This window comes from Myxine glutinosa, unplaced genomic scaffold (assembly GCF_964187855.1).
Source record: "Myxine glutinosa unplaced genomic scaffold, kmMyxGlut1.1 SCAFFOLD_1900, whole genome shotgun sequence".
Taxonomy (NCBI): Eukaryota; Metazoa; Chordata; class Myxini; order Myxiniformes; family Myxinidae; genus Myxine; species Myxine glutinosa.
In genome coordinates this window covers 18107-39174 of record NW_027617995.1, presented here as the reverse complement: position 1 = coordinate 39174, position 21068 = coordinate 18107, and the positions used below count along the sequence as shown (strand labels likewise).

The 21068-nt window shown below is 45.1% G+C and overlaps 1 protein-coding gene across 1 annotated transcript in view; it reads left to right on the top strand.

Moving 5' to 3' along the window:
• Nucleotides 1-15383, top strand: part of LOC137410972 (integrin beta-1-like) — a 47761-nt gene extending 32378 nt beyond the window's left edge. Inside the window, exons 10-15 of the mRNA XM_078769275.1 lie at nt 6164-6366; nt 6453-6694; nt 6837-7059; nt 9179-9381; nt 9480-9646; nt 15175-15383. Of these exons, the coding sequence (XP_078625401.1) occupies nt 6164-6366; nt 6453-6694; nt 6837-7059; nt 9179-9381; nt 9480-9646; nt 15175-15240 (1104 nt within the window). The 3' untranslated portion in view covers nt 15241-15383. The remainder of the gene's footprint in view (nt 1-6163; nt 6367-6452; nt 6695-6836; nt 7060-9178; nt 9382-9479; nt 9647-15174) is intronic.
• The last annotated feature ends 5685 nt before the right edge of the window (nt 15384-21068 follow it).

Sequence of the window (21068 nt, the reverse complement as noted above, 5' to 3'; positions counted from 1 at the left end):
CAGTGTTCAAACATGACACAAATTTGTTCTGCAGAATCTGTAGCACTTTCATTTTATGGTTTTATCTATTCTGCTTCATGGCCTTTGGCTTATACACACCAATTTAGCAAATCGAAGTTTGAAATACAAGGAATAAATAATTAGCCACATTTTATCCAGACTAGGTGGCATGATGGTGAGAGTGATTGCTCTGAATCTGTGAGGTCAGCGGTTCAAACCCAACCACGTCATACCAAACACTTTAAAAATGCTACGTGCTGCTTCCTTGCTTGATGCTGAGTATTTATAAAGGATAGAGCACAAATAACAAATAACAAATAGGTTGGCAACCATGGTGCAGGTTGAAGTGCCTTGAAGGCTTCCTCCTGCCTTGAAGTTCCTTATAAGGGAACTCGTATTACACATTTATAATAAAATGTTTGCATCTTGATCTCACAACCTGGCTGGCAATTGGTCCATTTGCCACTATTACAACATTGATAAAGCTAGTACTGCATCAGAGAAGGACCATGTGTAAGCTGGTATTGGTATGTATGGCAAGAGTGATCAGAAAATGCTAATTGTACGTGATTGGTTAGTGATTCGCCATTTTAGTATTGCAAATCTGCATCATAGAATAGGGCAATATGGATGCCGACATAAAGCTTTATTAATGGCTTAATGTTCAGCTTGATGCCTCAATAGTCTGATGGCCCAAATAGTGCAAGTACAGTGCATGTTAATATTGTATATATATTTTTTTATTTTTTTTTTGTATACAAGATCGAGGCTCATGAAAGAGCGAACATTAATCACACAGAAAGACAAACCGACACATAAAACATATAACATCGGGAGCGGCAGACAAGATGGGGAGAGAGGGGGAAGGACACAAACAACATTTGAGAGCAGGGACCGACAGACATGGAGACGTCGAGAGATCTGTGGGAGGGAGAGGGCTTTGGGGGCGGGGCATGGGAAAGGGGGTTTGGGGGTGGGAGAGGTATAAAACATATGGACACTGCCAGGACTTCCAGGAAAGAAGTTGGAATTTCAAACAAGGTGGATCTGGGGTGAATTAGCGGGGGTAGAAAAGATCAAGGTTTTGGATGGGGGAAGATAAGAGATGGTGGTGAACAGCTGTTTTAAAGACCTGGAGGGAGGAGTGGGATTGAAGGGAGTGTGGGAGTTTGTTCCAGAGGCGGGAGAAAAGAGGAATGAAAGAGTGAAGGTGAGCAGAGAGCTGAGATTTCGGCAGTTTAACCATCAGAGGGTTGCTGGCAGATCTTGTGCGACCTGTCGGAATATTTGGGGGACAGAGCACAGAGAGAGCTGGGGGAGCAAGGCCGGAGAGGAGTCGGAAGAAGACAGAAACACCACCTACCTGCCTGCGGTGAGTGAGTGACAGGCCCTCAGAGATAGCTTCATCACGGGAGATTCCAATAATTCTGAAAGCTTTGGTTTCAACAGCGTGAAGCCGAGCTAGGTGTGAGGCAGGAGCACCGGCCCATAGGGGAGAACAGTATTCCATTGAGCTGCGGATGAAAGCCTTGTATGTGGTGAGGAGCTCAGGTGTGCCGAGGAAGAACTTCGCACGACGGAGGATGCCCAGTCGGCAACTGGCTTTGGAGGCCAGCTTGGAAATGTGGTTTTCCCAAGAAAGTTCATGGCAGATAGTGAGACCCAAAAGCTTGAGCGATAGAACTTCTTGGAGAGGATTGTTGAGAAAGTAGATGGGAGGGTTGTCCAGTCGATCTTTTCGGAGAGACAAAGTAAGAGTGTGAGATTTGTCAGGATTGAAAGACATGTTCCACTTGTTTGACCAGTCTGTGATTTTGTCCAAGTCTTCAGAGAGTGAGGAGGCTGCAGACTGCCGATCTGAGGGAAGAGGAATGGAGCGGCAGAGAGTGGAGTCATCAGCAAAGAGATAGAGAGGATTTTCCAGAGAGTCGGAGAGATCATTGATAAAGACCAGAAAAAGCACAAGGCCCAGAACACTGCCTTGGGGAACTCCAGCCTGAACAGGAAGGGGAGATGAGAGAAATCCATTCAGGGCCACATGTTGACTACGACCAGAGAGGAAGTCCGCAAGCCATGCATGGAGATTTCCATGGATGCCATAGGAGGAGAGTTTGGTGAGCAGAGCTGGGTTCCAGACCGTATCGAAGGCACGTGATATGTCAAGGGAGACAGCTCTGATTTCCTGTTTGGCATTGAGGACCTCCATCCATTGTTGAGAAAGCAGAAGCAGCATGTCCAGAGTAGAGTGACCTGGTCTGAAACCAAATTGATGATCAGAGATCAAGCCATTGGAGAAGAGGAAAGATTTCATATCCGAAGCAATGATGGATTCCATGACTTTGCTGATAATTGGGAGCAGGCTGATTGGTCTGTAGTTGCAAGGATCTGTTTTTGCACCTTTTTTGTGTAAAGCGGTAATGTTTGCTGATTTCCAGGATGCTGGCAGATGACCTTGAGCAAAAGAGAGGGTGAAAAGAACAGAGAGAGGGTGAGATAGAGCGGCAGAGCAGGATTTTAGGACCCGTGGGCTGATGCCGTCTGGTCCAGTTGCAGAATCAGAGTCGAGGTTTGACAGAAACTTCTCCACCTTGTCATGAGAGAAGGACACAGAGGCCAGGAGCAGTTGGCTTCGACTGGGAAAGGTGGGAACAGAGAGAGATGGGTTATGGGTTTGGGACGAAAGATTTTGAGGCAAACACAGTTGAGGCATTCGGCTTTGTCACGTGCGATGTCAACTGTCTGGCCATTTGAGGTAAGGGAGGGGATGGAGGGGGAACAAACACCAGAAACGGATTTGACCAGACGCCACCAGGATTTGGAGGAAGGAGACAGGTTTGAGAGTTCATTCTTGAGTGTGGAGAGATAGTGCTTCCTGGCACTCCTGAGGGTAGACACACACTTGTTCCGAGCTTGGTGGAAGGAACTGAGATTGCCTTCAGTTGGATTAGCCTTCCAAGAGGCAAAGGCAAGTTGTTTCAGGGCAACTGCCTCACCACAAGATTCAGTGTACCATGGACGGGAGGAAGGGTAAGACAACTGAAGACGAGATGGGATAAATCTGTGCATGAGAGAGAGCAGTTTGCTTTGGAAGAATTCCCAGGAAGAATTGATGTCAGAGGCAGTGGAGATGGGAGACCAATCCAGACGATTGATGGCTGCTTGAAGACCGTCCCAGTCGGCCTGAGTGAAATGCCAGACTCGTCGACGCTGAGGAGGCTCTCTGAGAATGGCCAGAGAGATGTCCACTTTGACAAGCACATGATCAGAAGAACCGATTGGAGCAGAATAAGAGCAGCAGACATTAGCAGGGAAGTTTGTCATAACCAAGTCTAGAAGAGAAGATACTCCATTGGCTGAGATCCGGGTCGGGAAATTGACAGATTGTGTCAATCCCAGTGAGTCACAGAAGTCCTTTGCTGAGGTGCCATGACTGGTGAGAGAGGAACCCACACCCAACCAGCTGGCATGATGACAGTTGAAGTCACCACATATGAGGAAGAGAGAGTTGGGATGAGTGGATAGAAGTTGGTCCATGTTGTCAGACAGTGAAATGTAAATGGAGTCATCACTGTTTGGAGGACGGTACAGAACACATATGAACAAAAGGTGGGAGCGGAGAGGAAGCCATAGCCAGAGGTACTCCTGGGGGTGAGGAGGAGAGAGGGCAGTGCAAGGAGAGTGAGGAAGAGAGTTTTTGATAAAGATAGCCACCACACCACCAGGACGAGGCTCAGGTCTATCATACCGGAGGAGGGAGTAACCAGGAAGAGAAATTAAGGAATCAGAGACATCTTGAAGGAGGAAAGTCTCTGTTAAGCAGATCAAGTCTGGATTGTCAGAAGCAACCTGTATGGAGAGATCAGTCAGGTTTGAGCGAAGGCCCCGGATGTTTGACGTCCATACCATTAATGAAGAGAGAGGGGGAGCATCGGGTACAGGACAGAGGAGGGGAGAAGTAGGGTAAGATGAAGGATGAGAGGGGGAGGTAGGAAGAGCAGTTGATAGTGTGTCAGAGATTACAGAAGAGTTCCAAGAAAGGGAAGGATGAGGAGGATGAAAGGTTTGATGGTGAAGGGATGAGGCAGAGTGAGGGGTTGTTTGAGGGGGGGCAGAGGAAAGTAGAAGGTTGGGGGGGGGGTGGAGGTATGAGATAGAAGGGAGACGAAGTGGGGAGGAGGCAGCTTTGAGAAGGAGGGGGGAGGAGGGAGAATTGGAGAGGAATGGTATGGGGGGAGATTTGAATGGGAGGGGTTGGGGGGGAGTTTTGAAGGGGAGGAGTGAGGGGGGAGTTTAGGAGGGGAGGGGCAAGGGGGGAGTTTAGGAGTGGAGGGGCAAGGGGGACATTTGGATGGGGAGGGGCAAGGGGGGAGTTTAGGAGGGGAAGGGCAAGGAGGGAGTTCAGGAGTGGAGCGGCAAGGGGGGAGTTTAGGAGTGGAGGGGCAAGGGGGGAGTTTAGGAGTGTCGGTGCAAGGGGGGGGGGGCTTTGGATGGGAGGGGCAAGAGGGGAGTTTCGAAAGTGGATGATTAATGAAAGACAAACATTGATAACAAATTGGGTTTGTTGTGATTTTCAAGTTAGCAATCCGATTCAGAACGATGGAGGAGGGGTGGAATGAATATGAATTTAGACCATGTAGTGAGGAAGACGTATAAGAGATTGAATTTCTTTTTTTTGACGTGGAATGAGATGGAGAGGAATTTGAAAAAAGCCTTATAAATAGGAAGAAAAACAGCATGTTGTAATATACCACTGAATAAAACACTGAAGGGGAAAGGTTAAACATATTTAAATAATATTAAAACAGAACCCTGGTGTTGGGCTAGCGGCTCGGGTGCCGGCCTATGATCCTAAGGATCCTGGGTTCGAATCCCGGTCGATCGCTGAATTAACGCCAGGGGGGTTGACTCAGCCTGTCATCCTTCCGAGGTCGGCTAATTGAGTACCAGTTCACTGGTAATTCCCTGTTTGTCGTTAAAGGCGGCAAAAAGGGTTGGTGTCAGGAAGGGCATCCGGCCTTAAAACATTGCTTCAAAAAGGGGACCAAAAAACAACAACAACCACGGTTCCCGAAAAAGGCCAACCCCTGCTTTGCGGGGGAAAATGGCCTCTAAAGGTGGTTATATTTTTTAAAATATAACCGTAGACAATCTTATATGCACAAAGTACCAACGGGGGGAGGGCCGAGAGGGACCACCACGAGTCACGTGGACAGGGCAAAAGGTGGATGGCAAGGAGATAATGGGGGCGGGGCGAACAGCACACCTGGACAGAAAGTACAGGATGAGACAAAGCACACGTGGAGAAAGGAAAATAAATGTTTGTTTTTTTTGTTTTTTGGGGGGTGGGGGTATTTTATATAAACGTATTTAAAACGTTAGACAAAGAGTATTATGTTCGGGGTCGAAGGGAAAAAAACTAAGAGCCAAGCAAAACACGATGTAGGGGACTTAAGTAAACAAACACCGATGGGGGTACAAGGCCGCACACTCGGAGCAGAACACGATTAATTAATTACGAGTTCCAGGAAATTCAAACCAAAACGAACTATGAACAAACAATAATGCATGGACGATAAAATAACGAGTTGAAATTTGACAAACACACAAATGAAAAAATAACCGCTTTGGATGCCCGGAGAGAACCAGGCCTCAAGGTCAGAAGCTTCAACAACTAGGCCGCGTGGCACGAAATACTCGACTATTTTTTACAGGTATGAAAGATTAACACCGATAATCTGCCGAGGGACACGCAAAAGGTACACACACGTAAGCTAAATACAGTTTCGACAAAAATACAAATGTGACAATTACTTAACTTCGAGCGTGCGTGAGGATCATGGAACAGCTTCGAAAAACCGTGACCGCCCTGACAAGATCTCGCGATATTGTGACCTATTGTTACGTTAAATTCTGAACATAACATTGATTTGAGCAAAAGGATTAAAATCACTAGACTGATGTGGAAATAGCAATGTGTGGCTGTCTTGTGTTCACCTTGCGTCAAATGTTAACTGGTAAATACAATATGCTTTCCCTGGGCTGCCGAGCAACAGGGTTCTCTATTTCGGCCCTCTCCGGCAGCCATCTTTTTGATTATATGAAAACCAAATTTTAATGTGACTTCCATGAAATGTGCCTGTCACTGTCATTCATTGATCCGCAGGTGAAATTTGAGATCGAAGTCACTGCCAGTGACTGCCCCAATAAGGGTGAAGAAGTGAGTTTGGAGATAAAGCCTCTTGGCTTCAATGAGAAGGTGGTTGTGAATTTGGAGTTCATCTGCGAGTGTGAATGCCATAAGCATGGACAGAAAAACAGTCTCGACTGTCATTACGGAAATGGCACTTTGGAGTGTGGTGCTTGCAGGTAGGCCTTGCTGAGCTGTTTTGAAGCTTGAGTCGTCATCTTCGTCTGCTTTCCATTTACTCGTATGCAATTCTCACACCTTTCAGGTGTCACAGTGGGCGTATCGGGCGCAACTGTGAATGCAGCAGTGATGAGGTCAACAGTGATGACATTGAAGCTTCCTGCAAAAGGGACAATACCTCTACTGTGGTGTGCAGTAATCGTGGGGACTGTGTGTGTGGAGAGTGTGTGTGTTATCAGCGTGAAGAATCTAAAGAGGTGGTTTCAGGCAAGCTCTGCGAGTGCGACAACTTCTCCTGCGATCGCCACAATGGCGACATTTGTGGAGGTATGGACCCGTATACGTTTTTCAGGAAGCATCATTGGTGTGAAAACAGTGTTGGATGCTATTGACATTGACACGAGCTGCAGAGACGGGCTCAAGAGCTCGAGGTTTGGAGCCACCCACAATTTTCCCTGGTCTGTTTCAGGTAAGGGTACCTGCGAGTGCAGCAAGTGTGTGTGCATCGCCAACTACACAGGCAGCTCATGCGACTGCTCATTAAACACCGCTACCTGTCTTGCTGCAAACAACAAGACGTGCAACAACAAGGGTGTTTGCAAGTGTGGTGCGTGTCACTGTAACGACTCCATGTATCAGGGGCAGACCTGCGAGGTGTGCCCAACCTGCCCTGGCGCGTGTGAGGAGCACAAGTAAGTGTTTCCATTTGTAAATGTGCGTTGGCTCATTTGTAAACCGGCAGCCAACAACAGCAACTTGAACGAACGCACACACACACACACACACACACACACACACACACACACACACACACACACACACACACACACACACACACACACACACACGTTTATGGTGATTGCAAATCTAAATCAAGCGAGATGTATCGTGTCATTTTCAGGTACAACCGTCATTCAAAGAAAGATGATGGATCCACATAATTTATCGTGACCATCTCTACCTTGTTTACATTCTTTTTGGCAAACCATCCTTACATCCTTTTCCATTTTAAAAATGCTTTTTTATGACTTATTTCTGTTCTTTATATAAAAAAAGTATTTACATGCTGGAGAGTTTTATTTTGATAACACGATTAATTATCGTATCAATTTATACATGAAAACTCCGCATTAATTAGTGTTACTATGATATAACAGACAGCAATAATAACATGTACAGGAGTATGTCGTGTCTGCACCATCACTACACAGGAAGTCTACCATCCTCACATTTACCAACAACATCCTCACAATTAGCAACACCATCCTCACATTCAGTACCATGTAGAATAGTGACACTTGTTAATGAGCAAAAACCGGCTGACTTCCTTATGGTTATTGGTTTATTTAGAATACTTGATAAATAGGAGGCAGTTATTAGATTTAAAGAAGAGAGTCAATTTGTTTGTCTCTGGTAGAGTATGATAGGGGATAACGTCCGTTGGCGTGTTGAATTTGTGTTAGAAAACCGAAATTCTAAAATTTCTAGACTCGCTGCGCATCCATGTTTTCAAGCACCACCATGCAACCCAGCTCAGGCATGGCTTGCCAAGAGTTTGGGTGACAGTATTTTGAGAGGTGGCAACTTATCCAACCAAGATATTCTAGTTTTGTATTTTTCATTCATTTTCTGAAATTTGTAGAATTTGTTTTTCATTTGGAAGTTGTGGGTTACCATGTGTAAACAAGCGTTACGCCTAGGTCCCCCATCGGTGAAGTGATGCGAGTTGACAAAGTGGAAGACACAAGGCGGCCATCTTGGATTTTGACGTGGCGACCCAATTTTCAATAGCGTTCTCCCTTATGCGTAGATACACCCACACACCAGATTAGAAGTTAGTAGCTCGTTTATTTTTCAATATATTTCGCTCACAAGGTTCAGACGTATATGGTGGCGGCCATCTTGGATTTTGACGTGGCGACCCAATTTTCAATAGCGTTCTTCCTTATGCCTAGATACACCCACACACCAGATTTTCGACATTGGTACTTCGCTTATTTTTCAAGATATTCCGCTCACGGTTCAGACATACACGGCGGCGGCCATCTTGGATTTTGACGTAGCGACCCAATTTTCAAAAGCGTTCATCTTTATGCGTAGATACACCCACACACCAGATCAGACGTTAGTAGTTCGTTTATTTTTCAAGATATTTCGCTCACAAGGTTCAGACATATATATGGTGGTGGCCATCTTGGATTTTGACGTGGTGACCCAATTTTCAATAGCGTTCTTCCTTATGCCTAAATACACCCACACACCAGATTAGAAGTTGGTACTTCGCTTATTTTTCAAGATATTCCGCTCACATGGCATCAGACATACATGGCGGCGGCCATCTTGGATTTTGACGTGGGTTGCACCCACACACCAAATTCGAATGTGGTCCTTCGCTAACACACGGACGGAGGGGAAAACCATAGTCCCCCTTTCGCTCCGCGGTGCGACGGAGACAATAAAGGTGGAAAACTTCTGATTTAATGCAATTTAATTCCAGGAAATTAAGGCAACAAAAGGTGAAAATTTTGAAAGGGGGTGTAGACTTTCTATAGGCACTATATATTATATAATCATGATGGGGGTTGGTTCTGTTACAAACACAATGCATGTCCCCTTCCTTGCTGAACGTGGGGGCAGAGCAAATTAGCTCCACAATATACTACGAAAATAACAATCCTGAGGGTTTCTTTGTGTCTTGGCATGTGCTTCCGGAGTCTCCGAAAACCGTCACAACACACACACTCCTGCAAAGCTCGGCTTTGCTAAATGCATTGTCTTGTTCATGTTGTAACGCCATTTGTTTGTGTCCAGGGATTGTGTGCAGTGCATGCAGTTTCAAACGGGACCAAAAGCAAAGGACTGTGACCAGGTTTGCCAGCTGCAAGTGGAGAAGGTTGACGTTCTTGAGCAGCATCCGGGCCAGCAGAAATGCAAAGCCAAAGATGAGAACAATTGCTGGTTCTTTTTCACTTTTAACAAGGACGATGGCACTGTGAAGGTCCTTGGTGTACCAGGTAATTCAATATACTGAATTATTTTTACTTATTTTTGTTTCTTCACTGTTTGGCATTGTGCATATTTATCAGTAACACTCATTGCTGTGCTGCCACAGAATGCCCGACGGAACCAAATGTCTTGGCGATAATTGCTGGTGTCGTCGTCGGGATAGTGTTCATCGGTTTGGCATTGCTCATCATCTGGAAACTGCTGATGACTATTCACGATCGACGGGAATTTGCAAAGTTCGAGAAGGAGAGAACGAACGCCAAGTGGGACTCGGTATACAGGCCACCGCACATGTTGTTTTTTGTGCCTCACTTCTTAACTCCCCCCCTCCCCACCGCCCCCCCCCCCCCTTGTCTGTTTATGACCGATCTCTGATACACATATTGTGAAAGCTTAGCTTTTGAGGAGAGGAGGGTTCAGTAGAGCGGAAGGACAGGGTGTATTGCTTGTTAGTCTGAAAATTTTGGCTGGAAATGACAGCGTTACATCACAGATTTTGTTGTGGTACTCCTTAAACTGGCGATAGAAGACAGAAATGCAGTTCGTTTTCACCAATTTTAATAGCTAAGTGACCAGTGACCATTCAAATTGCTAATTCTTATTTGTTTTGTTGCTTCAGCTTTATAACATGTGCGTTGGCTCATTTGTAAACTTTAGCCTGGTGTTGGCTTAGCGGTTCGGGTGCCGGCTTGGGATCCTAGGATCCTGAGTTCGAATCCCGGTCGATCGCTGAATTAACGCCAGGGGGGTTGACTCAGCCTGTCATCCTTCCGAGGTCGGCAAATTGAGTATCAGCTTGCTGGGATGAATGATCACGGTGTGTACCTGGATTCAGAATAGGTACACCGTATCCCTGCGCATCGAAGAGTGTGACCAAGGGTTGGCGTCAGGAAGGGCATCCGGCCATAAAAACATCGCCTCAAACAGGGAACCATGATTGTCATGGTCATGGGGTAATTAGCAAGGCTAACCCCCGCTCTAGCGGGGAAAATGGCCTTAAAACGATCATTCATTCAATATTCTTCAGCTTTATAACATACGGATAGCGTCATAGCCTTAGAGGAGTCAGTGAGGCGTGCTTCGAGCTCTCCACGGCATCGAAGTTTGAGTGTTTTCCCATTCTTGTCTTTGTCAAATTTCCACTGGTTATTTTGCTGTGTACGTGTTATTGTGTGTTTCTAGTTGGTGTTGGTTTGTGGTTCGTGCAAACTTGTGTGTAGTTAATCGTTTTCAGAATCGTACCTCGTGCGCGGCCTGGTGACTTGGGGCTTCCCTCCCCCCGTCGGTGTTTTGTCGGTTTGGGTTATTTCCTTCGCTGTATTGCTTGTTTCTTTTATTTTATTTTCTCCCCCTCACCTCACCTCCTGAGACAAAGAATTATATATTGATTATTTCTCTCCTCCCGGACACGTGCTTGTTCGCTCTCCTCCTCGTCTCGGCTTGTGCCCCGCCCCGCCCCTGTATCTCGTTTTCTTCCGCCTCTGCTCCTTCTTTCTCAAATCGACGTTCTCGCTTGGAGACTTTTCCCGGATTGTTTTTTTTTTTTTTTTCATCGTTCTGTTTGGATATTGTTGGAATATGTTTAAACCGCAGCCGTGATGCTGACGCCTCCCCCCCCCCCCCCCCACCCCCAGAATTTACATGTTTTAAACGTTTCCCAGTGTGTACCCTGGTCAGAATAGGTACACCGTATCCCTGCGTGTCGTAAGAGACGACTAAGAGGGTTGGCATCAGGAAGGGCATCCGGCCATAAAAAACATTGCCTCAAAAAGAGAACCATGACAATCACAAGTGCATATGGGCAGGGTGCAGCCCGAAGTGGAGATCGGTTTCTGAGGTTTGGGACATGGAATGTAGGGACAATGACAGGGAGATCAGGAGAAGTGGTGGAAGTATTGGTCAGAAGAAGAGTGGACATATGTTGTGTGCAAGAGACGAGATGGAAGGGAAGTGGTGTGAGAATGGTGAAGGGTAGGCAGGGACAGAAATACAAGTTTGTGTGGCAAGGGTGCCCGGAGGGCGTGAATGGTGTTGGTGTCCTGTTTTCTGAGGAGTTTGTAGACGGTGTGGTGAGTGTGACTAGAGTGAGTGATAGGTTGATGATGGTGAAAATGATGATTGGAAAGCTCTTGGTGAACGTCATCTCGGGATATGCTCCGCAGGTTGGTCGAAGCGATGAAGAGAAGGACAAGTTCTGGTGTGCGATAGAGAAGCTGATGGAAAACGTGAAAGATGAGGAAGTTGTTGTGGTGGGAGGAGACCTGAATGGACATGTGGGAAGGAGTATGGATGGTTTTGAGGGAGTTCATGGGGGTTACGGATATGGTGTGAGAAATGGAGAAGGTGAAAGGATTTTGGAGTTTGCTGATGGAGCTGATTTGTTGATTTGTAATACTCAGTTCCAGAAAGAGGACAATAAGCTTGTTACATACACGTCAGGTGGGTCGACGACAACCGTTGACTACCTGATGGTGCGTCGGCGAGATAGGGGCACCTCCGGGACACAAAGGTGATCCCGGGGGAGGAGGCTGTTTCACAGCACCACTTAGTTGTCTGCGACATAAGGGTGAAAGGTGCGAGGAGAGCTCGGCGGGTGAAGTACCAACCGAGAATGAAGGTGTGGAGGTTGAAAGAGGTGACAGTAAGGGAGGCATTAAAAGAGAGGCTGAGTAGGGTAGAGGATGATGTGGTTGAGCTTGAAAGTGGTTGGATGTCAATGAAAGCTAGTCTGTTGGGAGCCGTTGGTGAGGTATGTGGATGGACAAAAGGACCACCGAGGCACTCGGAAACATGGTGGTGGGATGTTGAGTTTGGAAAGAGGATTGACGAGAAGAGGAAGAAGTTCAAAGAGTGGCAGAAGGCGAAGGGTACGGGAGCAGAAACAGCAGAGCATGAAAGTTATAAGGCAGCCAGGAAGGCTGCAAAGAAAGAGGTAGCAAAGGCGCAGGAGGCATGTAGGAAAATGTTCGGAGAACGCTTGGATTCGGAAGAGGGTCAGAAAGCAGTATTCAGGATTGCAAAGCAGTTAGCGAAAGAGAGGTGTGATGTGATGGGGGTGAGTTGCTTGAAGGATGAAGTGGGACAAATCGTTGTCGACCCAGATGGAATTAAAGGAAGATGGAAAAGATATATGGAAATGCTGTTGAATACAGAGAATGAATGGGATGGCAACATAGAGAGTAACCCAGTTTTAGGACCGGCAGAGAAGATAACTGAGAAGGAAGTTGAGGAAGCGATAAAAGCAATGAAGAGTGGAAAAGCGGGAGGGCCGACGGGAGTTGTGGGAGATATGTTGAAGGCAGCAGGAAGTTGGGGTGTGAAGAGAATGACAGAGATCTGTAATTTGGTGGTGAAAGAAGGCCGCATTCCAGTGGATTGGGAACTGAGTACCCTCGTCCCTCTATACAAGGGGAAAGGTGACCCTCTGGAGTGTGGCTCGTACCGAGCGATAAAGTTATTGGAGCATGGAATGAAGGTATTGGAAAGGGTGTTGGAGAGGAGGATAAGGAAGAAAGTGAAGATCGACGAAATGCAGTTTGGATTTATGCCAGGAAGAGGAACGACAGATGCGCTTTTCATTGTGAGGCAGTTGCAGGAGAAGTACATGGATAAGAGGAAGAAGTTGTTTTTTGGGTTTGTTGATCTGGAGAAAGCATTCGATAGGGTTCCACGCAAAGTATTGACATGGGCATTGAGGAAGTTAGGAGTGGAGGAATGGTTGATCAGAGTAGTGATGGCAATGTACAAAAGAGCACGCACAGCTGTAAGGACGAAGGACGGGAACAGTGGTGAGTTTGAGGTGAAGGTGGGAGTGCATCAGAGGTCAGTACTAAGTCCACTACTATTTGTAGCTGTGATGGAGATGCTGGCTCAGACCGTAAAGGAGGGTTTACCGTGGGAGTTGTTGTATGCAGATGATCTGGTGTTGATTGCGGAAAGTATGGATGGACTGAAGGAAAAGATGAACAAGTGGAAGGAATGTATGGAGACAAAAGGTCTGAAGGTGAATATCGGAAAGACAAAGGTGATGGCAAGTGGTAAAGCATGTGGTGAGGTGGAAAGAACTGGGAAGTGGCCGTGTGCTGTGTGTAGGAAGGGTGTCGGGGTGAACTCCATTCAATGTACAATGTGTGCTGAGTGGGTTCATCAAAAATGTAGTGGTCTGAGAGGGTCATTAACCAGTGTGGCAGCTACATTCAAATGTAAGGTGTGCACAGAGGGAGCTGCAGATGGAGGAAATGTTGAGTTGGATCTTGGAGACGGCGTGAAGCTGGAAGGTGTGAAAACATTTTGCTACCTCGGAGACATGCTGAATGGAGAAGGTGGATCAGACTCGGCAACGGTTGCTCGAGTGAGATGTGCATGGAAGAAGTTTCGGGAACTGAGTGGCGTGCTGATGAGGAGGAGAGTGTTGCTGAAGCTGAAGGGAAAGGTGTATGCTGCATGTGTGAGAAGTGTTATGATTTATGGGAGCGAGACATGGGTAATGAACGTAGAGCAGCAACGAAGGCTGGAAAGGGTGGAAATGCGAATGGTTCGATGGATGTGCGGAGTATCGTTGAGAGAGAGGAAGACAAATGATGAATTGCGAAAGATGATGGGAATATTGCCTGTGATTGATGCTGTGAAGAGGAACAGGTTGAGATGGTTTGGTCATGTATTGAGGAAGGATGAAAGTGACTGGTTGAGAAGAGTGATGGAAGTTAATGTAGAAGGAAGTAGAGGACGGGGAAGACCGAGAAAGACTTGGCTAAAGATGGTGGAAGAAGAAATGCGGGCAAGGGGGTTAACAAGGAGAGATGCAGAAAATAGGGCAAAATGGAGAAGATTGTCATGGGGACCGCAAGGCTAACCCCCCGCTCTAGCAGGGAACATGGCCTTAAAATGCATGTTGTTGTTGTTGTTGTTTATAACATACGGAAATATACTGTCACGCCCATTCACTTGTACAACATAACCATACAGTTAGTTCCATTCGGAACTTCCTCTAACCCATGGATGCAAGCGCTTCCTTGCCAGGAGAAAAGTATACCAATAGAGATCGAGCAGTTTTTGAGGATTGACATAATTGATTTCGAGACATAATTGAGGTCTCAGCACTCCTCCCTTTCATGGTCAATAAACAGGATGTTTGAGTGCCGTTTGATCTGTCATCGCATAAAGGTTCGGAATTCGAACTATGACTGTGCTAATATTGTCTTTGTAAAAAGCATTTAACTGCATGAGAGGGAGACAGAGACAGAGAATTCATCTTTTAAGTGATTCTTCACCATTGAGAGTTTGGGCCAAAACTATATATAGCCACATATCTCAAAAAAGTATGGATGGATTCTGACGAAACTTGGTGGACAGGTTGGGTGTGTGACAAGGAAGAATTGGTTCAATTTTTGTGAAGATCCGGATACGATAATTTTTTTTAAATGTTTTTGTGATTCTTTATCATTGAGTGATAGGACCAAAAACAATATGTACCATGATATTTCAAAAAGTTGTGCAGGGATTATGACAAAACTAGGTGGATGAGTTGGTTAGGTGACAAGACCAAGTGATTAGATTTTGGTTCAGGTCCGGATACAGATCCGGCCTATCAGTGGATAAAAACCATAAACTGTTCAGCCTGGCGGAGGTATGCGTTCTCGTTCCTCTGTTTCTGTATATTAACTTTTTTCCACTTTCCCAACATCCCAAAAACAAAGCAACATGAGCAAGACTAATTTTGTAAATTCAATTTTAATATAATTTTGTATGCTCTTAGGTTGTTCATGTGACATGTTGCTGCTGCTGCTCTGTTTCTGTTGCAGGCGGACAACCCAATTTACAAAAGCGCTGTAACCACGGTTGTCAACCCCAAGTATGAAGGGAAGTGATATCTGGTGATTGGAGAACTTGGCTTTCGTCATGTTGGGCCTATGTTATTGATGGGTTCACTCGACACAGCTCGGAGGTCATTCTTTCAGACTAATGTAAAGATGGAGGCACACAAGCTTTCCTATGCAAACCTTTTTTTTAAATGTACACCCTTTTTTTCTTTTTATAGTTTTAAATATTTTGAACACATGGCCTTTTGCCATTGCTTATTGATAATGGATTTATTGATTTTTTTTTTTAATTAAGTAATTAATAATGTGCCTGTTCAGATTTAGCTCCAGGCAAAATGTGTGAGCAATCTGCAGAAGTTGTCTTTGTTGTCCACTTGTCCCTGTTCGTTCCTTTTCTACCATCCACTACCCCAACATTGGTGTGGTCCTTAATTCCTTTCTGTTGTCGCCCCCCCCCCCCCCCCCCTCCAATCCTCCATAACCACGGAGACTGCTGTATTGTATATTAATCATGGCACTATACAACGATAGTATCACGTTCGGAGGATTTATAATACGATGAAGAGGCCTTCAAAACCCAAATTAATGCAATTGAATTTTTGTATCGTTTGATTTCTATATACAGGGTCCGGCTGGGAGGTGTGACGATTTTCAGAAAACTCGTACACAGTTATTTTTAGTCGAATTTCAATTTATTTATTTTTAAAGACTACATATATAATGCCATTTAATACACTGTAACAAAGACATTTTAAAAATGTAATTCATGTTTAAATTGGGTATAACAATGCAAGTGGGGGGTCTAGCGCATGCGTGATGGCTGTTGGTTACTCGTTGTTAGGCGCCATTTCAGTAGCCATGGAGCTGTGGACGATTGAACATCGCGTCTTTGTTGTTGAGACGTTTATTCAAACGGGTAGTTTGGTGGTGCTTACACAGCACAGATTTCGTACTCACTTCAATGTTGGTCGACGTGGTGCCGTTCCGTCTCGAAACACAATATTGAAGTGGGTAAAAAAACTTCAGGACAACTGGATCTGTGAGGCCGGGAGCAGCTCGGGGAGGTGATCGAACCTTTAGGACCCCGGAAAACATCGAAAGGGTTCGACAAGCTGTGGAGGCCAGCCCTCATCGGTCAGTGGTACGGCACGCTCGCGCTCACCGGAATAGTCCGATTCAGCATAATTGGGCCTTGTTTTTTCAAGGAAGGCGGACGCACTGTAACAGTCAACTCACAACGTTATGTTACGATGTTGCGTGAGTTCTTACTGCCTGAATTGAGACGACGACGTCGCATTGACCTCCCTACAGTTTGGTTTCAGCAAGATGGGGCTACTTGCCATACCTCAAGAGAATCAATGGCCTTATTAAGAGAACATTTTCCAAGGCACCTCATTTCAATCCGTGGGGATGTGGAGTGGCCCCCTCGATCGCCCGATCTTTCACCCTGTGACTATTTTTTATGGGGTTACCTGAAAGCTAAGGTTTACATTGAAAAACCATGCACTCTTGAGACCCTTTCAGATGCCATCACCAGAGAAATTCGAGCTATTCCACTTGCCATGGTTGAAAGGTCTATGGACAACTTTTCCACACGTCTGCAAGAATGCTTGGACAAGAACGGCCGCCATTTAGATGATGTCATTTTCAAACATGAATTACATTTTTAAAATGTCTTTGTTACAGTGTATTACATGGCATTATATATGTAGTCTTTAAAAAAAATAAAAATTGAAATTCGACTAAAAATAACTGTACGAGTTTTCTGAAAATCGTCACACCTCCCTGACGGACCCTGTATTTTGTGGTGGGCAACTGCTCCAAGACAGCTTCAGTGCTGCTGCAACGGTCTCACATCAACATACGCTTGGTGGTTTGCCATTGCCTTCCCAATGGTAGTCATAACAGGAATTTTTAACTTGGCCAGGGAACAGGTGACAACGCGCCGATTCTTCACCGAGGACACCTTGGGATCTTTAGCATCCACCGACAAAGCCAGAGACGGGATGCCCTGCTTAACGTCCACCCGAGGGATGGCACACTTTGGGATGAAACACCCTGCATGTGAATCACCAATCCTACAGTTTATAGTCGGGTCTGGAATCAAAGCCAGACTAGACGAGATGGCTCAAGGGTAAGTGCTACCTCTACACCATTTTACCAGGTGAGACAATACTGTTTCACTCCAACAGCCCGGAATCCAGTTTTGAATGGTTATATAAATATAAATATAATGATATGTCAATATTGAGCAATGAGAACCATGCTGGACAAAACTGCGAGAAACGAGACTTGTGATTACTCTTCTTTTCAAGATCAGTTAACACTTGAGCTTCTTAATTCCTGAAAGATTTGTTTTATGCTTTTGAATGTCATGTACGAGATTGCCAGTTGTGCAAGTGAAGGCAATTGTGAATATTATTTGGGGACCTCATCTGTGTCCTCAGCTTTCACCTCAAACAGCCTTGACCTTGCACTTTGTCTTAACACTTTCCACGGCTGCATTACTTGTTCATGCAAATCCACTTGCACCAGCTTATTTTGCTCTGTTTAATTTTATAAGAATAAAGAGCTTTTTGTACAAGTATACTGCAGTTGTTTGCTTGATGTACACACACTATTGCCTGGCTTTACATTTCACCTAAAGAAACATTCTTGTATGTATCCATTTGTATTTGTCTTCCAACCTGTGCATAGGTGAGGGTGAAGCAAGGACAGGTGGTAGTAAGGGTGAGGTGAGGGCATGTGGTGGTAAAGGTGTCATGAGGGAATGCAGTGGTGAGGGTGGGTAACTTGTTTTCATAGGGAATGAAACTATTAAATACAGTCATGTGAAAAAGTAAGTACACCCCATGTAAAGTTTTGACGTTTTCAACATATTTCAACATACAGCTATTTGATCTTCATTTCAACAATATTGATAGATAAAGGTGATATTATATAACAAATATCATGAAACATTTACATTTTGTAGTCCATTGTATAATTTAAATAAACATAAATGCAAATTTCGCAGGTGGAAAAAGTAAGTACACCCTTGGCTCTAATAGGTGGTATTGTCCTCTAATAGGTGTTTAAACACCTCTAATAGGTGTTTCTTTGGCAGAAACAACCTCAAGTAGGCGTTTCTTATAACTGTCTACCAGTTTCTGACATCGACTGGGAGAAATTTTTTCCCACTCCTCGATGCAGAATTCTTTCAGCTGTGCGATGTTTGAGGGGTTTCTTGCATGCACAGCTCGTTTCAAATCCCCCCACAACATCTCGATGGGATTTAAATCCGGGCTATGACTTGGCCATTCCAGAACCCTCCATTCTTTCTTTTCAGCCATTCCTTGGTGGATTTACTGGTATGTTTAGGGTCATTGTCATGTTGCAAGGTCCACCTTCGGCTGAGCTTAAACTTTCCGACAGATGGCCTCAACATTATCCTCAAGCACCCTCTGGTACAATGAAGAATTAATAGTGGATTCTATGATGGTGAGCTGCCCAGGCCCTGATGCAGCAAAGCTGCCCCAAACCATAATATTTCCACCACCATGCTTTACAGTTAGTATCAGGTTCTTGTGGTCAAATGCTGTCTTTGTTTTCGCCAAACATGTCTTCTGGTACTGTGGCCAAATAGCTCCACCTTTGACTCAACTGTCCAGAGCACATTGTTCCAGAAGTGCTGGTCTTGGTCGTGGTGTTCATTGGCAAACTTTAGTCTTGCCCTGATGTTCTTTCTGGACAGCAAAGGTTTCCTCCTGGCACACCTCCCATGTAGATCAAATTTGTGGAGCCTCTTTCTAATGGTAGACTCACGCACTTTGACATCAACAGTGGCAAGAGCTACCTGTAGGTCCCTTGATGACATTCTGGGGTTCTTAGAGACTTCTTTCAGCATCTTGTGGTCTGCTCTCGGGCTGAACTTGCTGGGACGGCCTGGCCTGAACAAGTTGGCAGTTGTTTGGAATCTTCTCCACTTGTAGATGATCTTCCGGACAGTCGAATGATTGATTTCAAATTGTTTGGAGATCTTTTTACATCTCTTCCCAGACTCGTAGGCATCTATAACCTTCTTTCTGAAGGCCTCAGAGAGCTCTTTTGATCTAGGCATGGTGACGCCGCACACTTCAACAACAAAGAGCAAACCAAACGAAATGTCTGGTTAACAAGACAGGTTCCTCCAAGTTCCTCTCTAACGATGTTCTAATCATTTGCACCTGAGCTGGTGCACCTGATTCTAATTTTAGGTATTTGAAGTAGTGATAAATGTAGGGGTGTACTTACTTTTTCCACATGCGAAATTTGCATTTATGTTTATTTTGAATTATACAATGGACTACAAAATGTAAATGTTTCATGATATTTGTTATATTATATCACCTTTATCTGTCAATATTGTTGAAATGAAGATCAAATAGCTGTATGTTGAAATATGTTGAAAAAGTCAAAACTTTACATGGGGTGTGCTTACTTTTTCACGTGACTGTATATAGATTCCTCATTCTGCAGGAAGAAGTTTTGTTTTGAATTGGTGGAAGTGAGGGATATAGAAGGAAGGTTAAATAACAGTGTCAGGCCATGGCAAGAAAACGTTGGTTGTGGTACATGTAAGAGCAAATGATGCAGGGAAAGGTTACTCGGAGGATTCCAAAAAATGGGAAGAGGATGTTGGGTGGCCGACTGAAAGCAAAACGTTGTAAGTGCGGCAATGTTTTACGCTATTCTTCTGAGGATAGGAAAGAGAAATGTAATTCATAATAAAGTAATATGTGTTACCCTATGGTTGGTAGAATGGTGCAGGCGGCAAGGTTTTTGGTATAGGAAATGTATTTGGGGCAAAGGGAGTGTTTCTGGAATGATGGCGAACAGGCTAACAGTTTGCATTGGGTTTCGAAGAAGGAATTGAGACTTTTTCAGGCTGGATGAGGGTGGCAAAGCTATAAATGGTAGAACTGCTACTGACAACATGATTGGTAAGGCCAGGCAGCAATAAATAATTATAGGAAAGGAAAATTTAAAAGGTATTCTGAACCATCCATCAGCCCAAGTCTCCCCCACTGCTTTAACATTAGGAAACATTATGACAGCTGTCTCTGCTGGTCAAAACCTGGTTTCCTCTTTTCCATCAAGAAAATCAATACTGCCTTTACGTCTGGGTCTCTACATTGAAGCTCTGCCATTTCAGCTTTTGGTATAGCATGGGAACCCAATCATTGTTCTTTCCAAATGTCGGGGTCTCGGCTACTCTATTCCCTTCACCTCTTTTCTGCGACTGTGTGCAAATCAGCTACCACACTGGCTAAAGGTGATGAGACTAGTATGGTGTTGCCATGTATGGCACATCCACGGCATGGACTTACTCCTCTGGCAGAACAATGGGTTCTTCCTGGGGTCACCGGTTGAGTGAATCTGCATTGTGGTTGGATCTGCCCAACCTGTACTTGATTTAAAAATTCTATAAAGCCAGCTGAGACACCCAGCATTGTTCAACAGCCCCTAGCTTTGCTGTTTGCAGCTACCTCGGCGATTGTTGTCAGCGTAGACCACAAATATGGTACTCACGGAAATTCTGTGACATTGCCCATTTTAAAACCAGTAATTCTAGCTTCAGGGAGCTGTAATTCATCATGTTTCATTCTGAAGGGCGCAGTCCCCTGGATACAAACACATTGACCTTTCGTTCACCATCAATCTCCTGGGAGAGGATGGCCCCCAAACGTTGCAAACTGGCGTTAGTCTCTAGATTGAACGGGTGATTGAAGTGCGAATACCAAGACTGGTACAGGCCCATGCCCCTCTTTCAGTTGGCTAAAGGCATCCTGGCAGCATGGAGTCTTGGCATCTTACTCAAAATGTGGCTTGGTCACACAGTCGGTAATTCACACAAA